At 39.5% G+C, this 10,774-nt stretch overlaps 1 protein-coding gene across 4 annotated transcripts in view; it reads left to right on the top strand.

The window, feature by feature from the left end:
- Positions 1 to 229: 229 nt before the first annotated feature.
- CRB1 (crumbs cell polarity complex component 1) overlaps positions 230 to 10,774 on the top strand; it is a 107,280-nt gene continuing 96,735 nt past the window's right edge. For 3 of the 4 annotated variants that reach the window (XR_012624168.1, XM_074832746.1, XM_074832744.1), the window contains exon 1: positions 230 to 457. Coding sequence is in view for 2 of the 4 variants with exons in the window: in XM_074832746.1 (XP_074688847.1) it covers positions 382 to 457 (76 nt within the window). In the remaining 2 variants the exon portion in view is untranslated. Of the gene's footprint in view, positions 458 to 9,520; positions 9,606 to 10,774 lie in introns of those variants that run through there. The other variant, XM_074832745.1, reaches the window with a different exon arrangement.

Here is a 10,774-nt window from a genome sequence, read left to right as displayed (position 1 = left end):
GTTTAGTAGAAAACAATGAGTGATAAGACCACTGTGCCTTATCTGCTGTGCAGTGTCAGCCAGGCAGAGTGCACCGTGCACCACACAGTTCTGCAGCAGAAAGCCGGGGAAAGACTCCAGTCCAGCTCACAGACAAATCTGCACCAGGTTTGAAAAATCACTCGGACCTGCTGAAGTAAAACCTTAACAAGCACAACTGCTTTCTGAATCAAAGTCTGTAGGTTTGCAGTGAACAGGCTGATGAGGGACTCAGGCAAAGATGGCTTGTAGAGGACTGGGTGCCTTGGGTATTACCTTAGTTTCAGAGATGAGGAGAAAGCAGTGAGGATCAGCACCAGCCCTTTGGACAACAAACAACTCGGCAGAGAATGTCCTATCAAGATGAATATGGCTCATTCAACAATTAACTCTCTACTCATCTTCTACCTCAGTTTTTTGCTGCTCATCCATTTAAAAAGTAAGATTTGCACTTTTTCTTGTTGTTCTGACATGTCCTCTGGGTAGATGGCTAGACATGCACTTCTAGCAGGAAGCTTGTGTTGTCAGAAGGCTTTAAAAATTTGATGGAGATGCCAAAAACATTTGGTCCATGAAACTAAGTTGTATGAACTCGTTGCATGATAGCTTTCCTGCTCTTCATGCTAAAACTTTTTTTAAAATGAGGAATGAAAGCATTTTTAATACCTTGCTTCACATATTGAAAGTACAGAAATAAAATGTTCTTTTAAAACTGTACCTATACTTTAAAGTCTGCATTTTGATACCATTCATCCAGTAAATTTAAACCTATCTGATTAAAATCTAGACTTATTTATCCTTTGCTAAAGCTGTTCATGTTATGTATTTTAGTAGCACTCATTGCTTTATTATATAGGCTTTTTTAATTACAATCTCTAGAGAAATCAGTTATTAACTGCGATGTATTTAGTGTTCTAAAAATCTCCATTATAAAGGAGTATAAAAGTCCAACTATTTTTATAGAGAAAATATTCTCAGCAAACTTCCACATAAACAGAAGTATGCAAAATATTGGAAGTCACAATGGGTTTTCTTGATAATTGTGTCAGATGGTTGAGAGTAAATACAAGCCAAGGAGGCTAAATGGCCTCAGCTGGTGAGGCTGATATATGTGTATGAAAAGCAATAGTTCTTAAACATGTTTAAAATGAAGACAGGCAGGATGTGTGTCTGTCTGAGGAGGCTCTTTGATTTGTGTCTGTTGAATGTGAATCACAATAAGACAAAGCTTTGAGCAGCTGCCATTAAACAAGAAGACTTGGCATTAGCGTACAGTGTTGTGTAATCTGGGTCACCTTCTGTTACTGCATCACTCAAATTGTTACTTGGACAGTTTACAGCCCAACATAAATTAAAGACTGAAAAGCAAACAGATGCAATTGGAAAAAACCCCAAACCAACAAAACCAGACTTTAAGATACAGGAAAAAATAGAGAATGTCATAGAAACATCGTTTTATCCTAGTAGTTTTCTTCCTTGGGCTGTACTGATGTGAATCACGGAAGCCAAAATGTTCTTTTAAATTAACTCACAACAGGACATACCCTGAAAAAAGAGAGACTGGATCTTCCAATTTCAAAAAGCAATTTTTAAAGTCTGTATACTGTAGGATGAACAACCAGAAAGTGTCTGAGAGAGAGCCTGCTACCTAATTAAAGGAAAGTAACAGGAATGGTGTTAGTTAAGAAAATTTCATTTATTCATAAGGCAGGCAAATTAGAACAAAACATTAAAGTTTTGGGAAAGGGAATTAAAAGTACTTATAAAATTAAAAAGGTCACAGCAAAAACATCATGCACAAAGAAAGCCCCCCAAGAATCTGTTAGAAAAAAAAAGATAAACACAAATTTGGGCTTTGACCTTGGGTGAGCTCTGCTCGATGCAGGATGCCAAAGGAGGGAACAGTAGTTGTATGTCATTCTGTGCCTTTTCCTTAACATAGTTGTCTGGGATGACATTTGACATGTGGCATGAGTTTTCTTTGGTAGGGCCACATGGCCAGTCTCAAGACAGAGGCTTCTCAGCCTTGGAAGACTCTCCATCTCAGGTAGATTTGTGGCTGCTGCAAAGTAATGTGATACAAATTGATATACCAGAATAGAGCAGCCACAGCAGGAGCCAGAATCAGGCTCAGGGACACATCTGTATCTATAGATGCAATGTATTTCACGATCTCTGTAAGTATTTTCTCTCAAGAACATTTGTACACCATTTGAAACTGCTAACAATTGCTGTTAATAAAAACATAACTATGAACAGATAGAAATAGAAGCAGAAGAATTGACTACAATTACTTCCTTACTTAAACATTAAGGATGAGAAAGACCAAGATAGAAAAGCTGAGGATAAAACAGAACAGAGATGATTGCTGATATTTATAAAAGTTATGTCAGCCATTATATTTTTTTAAATCAATTTGCTGGACTTGTCTTCCCCTAAAGGATTCTAATCTTAGGTCCTGCTTAAAGTCTTCCATATAATTATTTATTTTAAACAACTTGGCAAATAAATAGTATTTAGAAGCCATGTCTTCCTAAAATCATATGTGCATATAACTTTTTTCAGTTCATCCCTTTTCCTGAGGTGAATAGAGGTATGCATATATTAAGAAGTGTCCCATACAGACAGTAGGTCTTTTAGTAACAGTTGTGGTGAAATTAAAGCATTTTTCAGGAGTGTTGCTACATGAAAACAAAATATTCTAATATAGCATAAAATTAATATGCTGAACTAAAAGAAAATACAAAGTTGTTCAACATTATTAAAATAGGTTTGTGCTCTCTTATTTGTAAAATAGCTAATGGAATATATTATGAGATACTGTTCTTTAATTCCTGTACAACGCTAAGTGTTGAATAGATGTTAAACTTTTATTAAAGTCTTCTGACTGCACAGAAATCTTCTATAAAGCTGATGGCTAAGGTATTAAAGAATGTAGTCCTGTTATTTGTGGTTCCTCTTGAATCCCCAGGGTAAGTAAAAATGGTATTTTACCTTTATTATCACTAGTAACAACACTTAACATCAAACTGTACAGCAACAGGAATTTCAACCTGTAAATCACAGCCTTCCTAAAAAAAAATTAGATATTGTTTATAATTTCAATTGTATAAAAAGCTTTTGGAAAGACCATTTGTAATTAATTTAGTCTATCAGAGCCCCAACTGATATGTGATGCTGTCAGGTGCAACACCTGTACAAATACAGATGCTCAAAAATACATGTACTTGATAAAAAAAGAACAGGTATAGTTTCATCTTGCAAAGTCACATTTCCAAAAAGATTGTGGGCTCTCAACACAATGAAGAGGAGCCTGTTGGAGAGTCCTTGATGCCTCCTTGGTTGTACACTGGCCTGCCTTGGGGCAAGAGCATCCATCAGGTTGCTCTGATGTTTGCTGCTGAGGTGAAGAGGTGCTGCTGGTGAAGGTGTGGAGACTGTACACCCACTCAGGGGCAGGATTTCTCTGCTGGCAGGCAGAACCTTTAGAGGTTAAGCATTTCCCTACATCCTGTATTAGTCATCCAGAAATTACAATGCAAGAAATCAGCATCTTTGAAAATTTAGCCCCCAAATGGCATTGATTTTGGCAATACAGGATAAAGCACTGAATGATGTATTCACAGTCAAGGAACAGAAAGGGAATTCTGTTGCAAGGACACTGATCAATCTCTATAAGTGGGTGTTGTTTGTGACTAATGACCTATTAGGAAAGAATCTGATGAGAAAGAAAGGAGGTTGGACAAAAGGGTTTTTTATCACTCATGTTCAAGCAGCAGCACAGACCTTGCATGGATCTTGAAACACTGAAATATTGTGTAGCATCAGTGATAAAGTACTGGAGAAACCAATGCTGGAATGCTGAAACGTTGAAGCATGTCATACAAGCACAGGACATAAATGTTTTTATATATATACATGAACCTTTCAAAGGTATCTCCACCCAAGGTTTACATTTATATCTATCCACAGGTTTTTTCCCCTGTTACTTTTGATGAAGATAGGACACCTAGGGAGTCCTGTCCCAGTGCAACTCTACATCTTTCCTCTCTACAGGAGGAAACTCAGGAAAAAAATGTAATGCTGTTTAGAGAATGCTCAAGTCTTGATGGCCAAATTGAGTACATCCCTATTGAAAAGCTATATGGACAGGCAAGTATTTTGCTGTTATGTGTTGACAGGAAAATGATATGCAAGACATGGTAGAGTAATCAATCTGCTATTCAGTGCTGGCTGTATCCAGTTTTGAGGGCTGCTGTGAGTGAGAGAGAAGCAATTAGGAAAATGCTGGAAAGGGACTGCAAAAATAGGAAGACATTTAAAAAGATGTGCCCTGTGAGAAAGGGTCACAGGAAGAGAAGCCTAAAGGAAAGCATGATTACAGTCTTACCTACACAAAAGAGAATAGCAATCAAGAAAGATGATGAGATCGGTTGCTCCCTGTGACCTTTAGAAGGGCAGGCTCGGCAAAATAATAGATTCCACATGCAGCAGGGAAGATTTGAGTGAACTTTCCTAATTCAAGGATGATTAAATCTCCATATCAGAACTTTTTAATGAACAGATTAGATAAATATCTGCCAGAGATTGTCTAGACTGCTGTTTCACAGTTGGTGTTATATAGATGAAGGGCAGTAAGCACCACCTTGGGGGTGAACTGTGAAGATCTCAGGTGATGGAGCCCCAGAGAAGCATAGGTCCCTACTTGTCCCAAGGGCTGTGGTGGCACTGAGGTTCCAGGGCAGCTCAGGGTCCCTACTTGCCACGAGGGCTGTGGTGGCACTGAGGCTCCAGGGCAGCTCAGGGTCCCTACTTGCCACGAGGGCTGTGGTGGCACTGAGGCTCCAGGGCAGCTCCTGGGCTGGGGAAGCAGATGACTCCCCTCCTGCACCGCAACTGGGTATTTGCTGTTCAAAACAAAGGCAGCCTTTAACCCAGCCTTGTTTGTTGCATTAACAACAACATTGCTGACTAAGTTTCAGTTAGAAAATAGTTTACTCTCATTCTTTGAGACATCAAGTACCTACTCTTAATTTTTGTACCCTAGGCTTTAAATAAGCATTTTGGTGATTGAAGGCACTCATTACAATGGGGATAGATAGTACCCCCATGCTAGAGATCATGTAGTTTGATTTCCAGATTTTGGAGTCAAATCACTTAACTTTTTATTTGGAATTTGAGTTTACTTGATATATTGGCAGTACAATGCAAGAAAATACTAATGAATGGATTATTAATGGTATAATTTTTATGGTCAAAAAACCTGAAAAGGAATGGAAAACATGAACCTAAATTTTACAGCCAGCTTCTTACTCCATATAAAAAGGTGAAGCAAGACTGGAACCTACTGCACCAAAACAAGTATCAGGAAATTCCTAGGAAACTCTTTTAAGTGGCCTTTCTGGACATGCTACAAATAATTAAGATTGCTCTAGGAGTCTTCACTCTGATGCTTCATCTAAGAGAACTTTAACATTTTATTTTTATGACAATAAAAATCACTTATTTATAAAACATTAAGGTTTAAAAAATACATGTATATATCCTGACAGCTACCAAGAAATAAAAAGATATGCATTAGTTCATTTTCCCTAACTCCTGATACCCAGTGCATTCTCTCTAATAAATAAGTTACAGAAATAGCAATCTAAGTGCCCTTGATCCTGCCTACGGGGGTTTGCAGCCAAAGACCTCTCAAGGATAATTCTACTATTTGTTTTTTTATAATTCACATCTCAGAATTAAGAAAACCATTTAGACAATGCCTCAATCTCTAGACAACATTCATCATTCCCTTTGCTCTTTGTGGTGGCCCAAAAAGGAAAAAAGGTCCTGATATTTACATTTTCTAAGGGAAGCCTTTAAACCTAATTGACTCATCTAGAGTCACAGACAGTAAGCAGCAAGTAGATAAATGATACAAATAATCTTCTAGACTGATATTAAAGACTAATTTGTTGGTTTTAGAGACTGACATGTTTGATCAGTTCTCACTGTACTTTTCTGTTTCCTCAGCCATTCACAGTGCCATAACATATGAAAGTCCTCTCATACCAGCAAATCACAAAAAAATCTCAACTCTAATAAACCTTTTTCCAATGAGATTCTTGTGTTTACTTTATATTGATTATATTTTATTCACCCATAAAATGGGTCAAGAGAAAATTGCTTGTCTTTTGACAAATACTCCAATTGACAACACTTCTCCATGGGCAGCCTGACACATGGTGACACACACCACACAGCTGCCACTGGAGCTCTAAAGGACTCCTCCAGGCTGAGCAAAACACATTCCTCTCCAGGCATCAACAAAGCAAGGCTGCAGTTGCTGCTGCAACTTCAGGGTTAGGGCAGCTTCTGCCTGCCTGAAATCTTCTCAGCAGGGACAGAAATTAAAGTATTTCTAGGGCTAAATATTTCTGTGGGTAGAAAAGGGCATGGACTGCTAACCCATTACATACAGTGTCCCCGCTGCAGCAGCTAAGAATCAGGGCACTTGCCTGGTGCATCCTTTTGTGCTGGGAAGCACTGTGCCTGAATAATTGTGGCCTGGGCAATGCTCAGGGGAAAAAACTCCTTGCTTCTTTTTCTGCTTTTGCTTGCCTGCCCAAGGCTGAGCATAACTGGAATCCTGTTTCCTTAACCCTTCCTTGAATAATGAGACAATCAAAGCATCTTTAATTGTATTAGTCGGGGAGTCTGCAGACAGGATGCATTCCTTCAAAGTGCCTTCAATCACAGTGACTGAGATCAATATTGTGGGTAAACAAACTAACCTGCATACCCCAACCTAAGAACTCAGCCATGGACACGATGGCCTGACATTTCCTTTGCTGACAGTTTCTGAGAGGTACTACTATGTTCCTATATTGTGGGACTACCAAAGGCTGACTGCCCTCTAAAGCAGTTAAGCCCAGAGCTGCTCCAATTCACATTCAGACTGCCAGGGGAGCTGTAGGAGTAGATGAAAGGCAGCATACATTGGTCACACTCTTCTCTTGACAGTTCCTGTTCTCCCTTTTGGGGGTTTCTAACAGGGATGGTACAGAGCACTTCATTATCTCCTTGTTCCACAAGCAGGGTCCTAGCTCTGAATTTGACTGTGAGAGACACATTTCTTCCTTTCTTTGAATGTGAGCTAGAGGACTTTGAAAACAACATAATTTGACAGGAAGCCAAAGCAAGGACTTAGAAAGATAGACAGTCATCAGTCTGCAAGGATCCAAGCAACTGCAATTTAAGTAACCTGCACTGATGGATTACTCACAGCAGGGAATCCAAAACTCTCACTGTAAGAATGTAGCCTTGAAGAGACATCTGTATACAGCAGTAGCTTCAGATGTGTTTTGCTAAGCTTTGTGGCAATTTGTAGGTACTTAAAAAGCAGCTATGGTACTGCTCCCACTGTGGCTAACCATCCATGAATCTGAATGTAGTCAAGTGCCCACACAGCTGAAAGAATATTATCAGGCTCTGTTATGAGCCTGGAAAGATTGCTCCTGAGAGTGTGTCTGGACTAATACATGTTGCCTTGCTGCTGCTTGGACATAAGCCACCTCTGGTGCAGAAAAGGTGTAGTTCTGTTAGCACCGTGCTGAATCCAAGCTCATGCTGAGAGGCAGAGCATGTTAGATCAGGCACTGTGCCATGCTAATACAGCTAAATGGCCCCGGGATTAGAGCTGGCTCAAAGCATGCACAAAAGAGTTCTGTCTGCACCCATCTCCCTATACCTTGTTATTTATACAGGCATCTTTCCAGGGTCTCTCTCAAATGCAAACAGGTAATGCCAAATATACCACAGCAATCTGCTGGTGGTCCTATTTTGGTGGGGTGGAAGAGTAAACTGGAGCTGAGAATTACATACAGAGTTCTGGAAGTGTTAATCACGGGCCACATGAGATGCAATTCAATTGCAATGGCCAAGGTATGGCCACATGGTATGTAGTTCATCTTTGAGTCTGCTGACTCCAAGAACTGCAAGAAGGGCAAAAACACTGCTGAGGTCTGACACAGTGTAAAGAAGTCCTAACTGTTCCTGCATTCTCCAGCAGCACCTTACCTTTCTTTGATAGCCTCATGGATAAGGTACAGAGAGAGGAGGCATCAATCTTGTAAGATAAGCAAACAGAGGCTGCATAACAAAATAAAGATGCAATGACACTGAGAGAAGCAGCCAAAGAATGACACTGATATATCAGTGATTACACCAGAGCTATTGAAAAGGAATGAAAATGTATAAGGCCGTTATGGGGTTTTTCCTGTCCCTGTTCAATATAAAAAGCAGAGGTTAAAAGAATGTTGGAAGTAAAGCTCCACTTTGATTTCTACCTTAAAACATAGGAATATATGAAAAATGCCTTTATGGGAATGATAATCCAAGCCTCTTTGATCACAATCTGTATATGTATTAGGAGCAGTATATATCATGAGAGCAAAATGCAAATAGGTGCCTCTACAACGCAACTGCAAAAAGAAGATATCTGGCCAACATTTTATAGGACCCACCAATTCAGACTTTCTAGCAAAACCCATCCCTTCTCTCACACAACACAACTGACATTCATAATTCTTTAGTCACTACTAATGGTACTGAACATTTTGAAAGCCTCAGTCTATGTAAAAACACCCTCTGCTTGATATAACAAGAACTAGCTGTTCTGTTCTCTCTTGAGTATATCTTAAATGCCTGATTCAATTTAGTCTAACATGTACCCACTTTGGAGCTCATGGAAAAGTGCAAGAAGAATAAAGTGACTAAAATCAATTGCCATTTTCACACTCAAAAGGCTGTTTCCAAAGATCATTTGATTTCCTGAAGAACAAGTAAGCAACTCAGAACTTCCACCACTGTCCATGGTAGTGAAGTGACAAGACTGAGGGGTGTTTGGAGCAAAACTTCCATGGGATTAAACAGGAGAAGAAAGGGTTGGCACTGAAAACCTTTGAAGAATCTGAATCAAAATCTTTCCAGCAAACAGACCAACCTAATGATCTGACAAGTAATAGAAAGAAGAAAGGAAGAAGATTGAGTTCTGTGCACACAGCAGGACAAAACCAGATCTATTTCTACTACATGACTTCTACTGTAGCCTAAAATCCATAAACACTCCTTCAGATACTGCGTTTTGTTTGGGGAACTGCCCACCAGTTCATAGATTCATACGGGCACTTTCAGTTCCCACAGATCTCTGTAAGCATTCTCACTGCCAAATGACTGAGGAAAATAGCTTAGAGTGGACCTACTGTATCCCAACCATCATCTCCAAGATGATGATGCTTTGCTGCAGTAAGAGATACATATGCTGTAGGTACTTCTGATATTCCGTGAGTAGCATTCAGTAGAGTTGATTTCAGTTTTATTTATTCTGGTTTAACTCTGTAAGTCCACTCATTTCAGGGAAGATGCTGCTGTGCTATGTCTAGTTAGAGCCAACATGGCTTTGCTTTATGTAACCAGGAAGTTTGTGGTTGTAATCAAGAGTGTTTCTTTTCAAGCAGATGGAGAATGATGTCTTTTGAGATACTTGAGATGCATCAGAAGTAGGACTACATTCTTTAACCTTACTTAAAGAATTTGGTTGGCTGGTAAGAATGACCTCTGCTTGTTATATCCCAGCTCTTAAACTCCGAGGCAACTGCATTCTTCACAGAATCACCAAGGTTGGAAAAGACTTTGAAGATCACCTAGTCCAACCAGTAACCTAACACTCACCATTCCCAACTCCACCATACCCCTCAGTGCTATGTCAACCCGACTCTTAAACACCTCCAGGGATGGGGACTCCACCACTTCCCTTGGCAGCCCATTCCAACGCCTAACAACCCATTCATTACTACTACAATCAAATGGAGACTGTTATTACACTTTACAGAGATTTTTGTGTAACAGATAAGCAGCAATCAGGAATGTGTTTGCATCCTGAATTGCATCATTGTTGTTCTAGAGGAAACACACACAACAACTTGCCAATGCTATTTAATTGTGCCTCAGTTGCAGACCTTTTCTACAGACAGAAAGAACCCTTTTCTTACTTTTATTAACATAACTGCAAACATCCAGAGAGCTGAGAGACTGATTTTCCTGTTGTCTTTTAAACCTGCACATCTTTTATGCCATGGCTCTGAATCAGCCTGAAGAATTTCAGGTCTTCGTGGGTGACTGCTTCTTTTCTGCAATCACTGATGAGCACCAACACTTCCATTAACCACAGGCATGTGGTCACGCATGCTTACAGTAAAGCTGGCTTCCCAAAAATAAGGAATTTTTATGAAATCATTATGGAAAGTTCTGAGAAGTAGAAATATAATAGGTAATAGATGCTGAGTTTTCTGCTCTAGCTGATGCAGTTTTGAGCAAGTGGGTTGGACTAGATGGTCTCCAGAAACCCCTTCCAACATCATCTATTCCCCATAAACCATTTTCAGTTTAGCTGAGCCCATTACTGCAGTGCTGGTAAAGCAGTCATTTCAGGGAAGTGCTGTCCAGACAATTCTGGAACATATATTACCATTCAGTAATCAAAAGATCATTAGAGTTTGTGGGAGGAAAAGTGGAAAGTATGAGGGAAAAAACTGCAAAGTATATTTCAGACTCCATCTGAAAAAAAAAAGAACAGAAAAGAATTACCATCTTCACAAAAAAAAAATCTAATATCTCCACTGTATTAGCACTCTAGTGCAGACTTGGTGACTGCCTCTTCAGGACCCCCTACAGAGTAGTAGGAATGTGAACATGGTCCCAAATAAGACCCCAT

Source organism: Strix aluco, chromosome 8 (genome assembly GCF_031877795.1).
Source record: "Strix aluco isolate bStrAlu1 chromosome 8, bStrAlu1.hap1, whole genome shotgun sequence".
NCBI lineage: Eukaryota > Metazoa > Chordata > Aves > Strigiformes > Strigidae > Strix > Strix aluco.
This window is presented reverse-complemented; position numbering and strand designations above follow the sequence as displayed.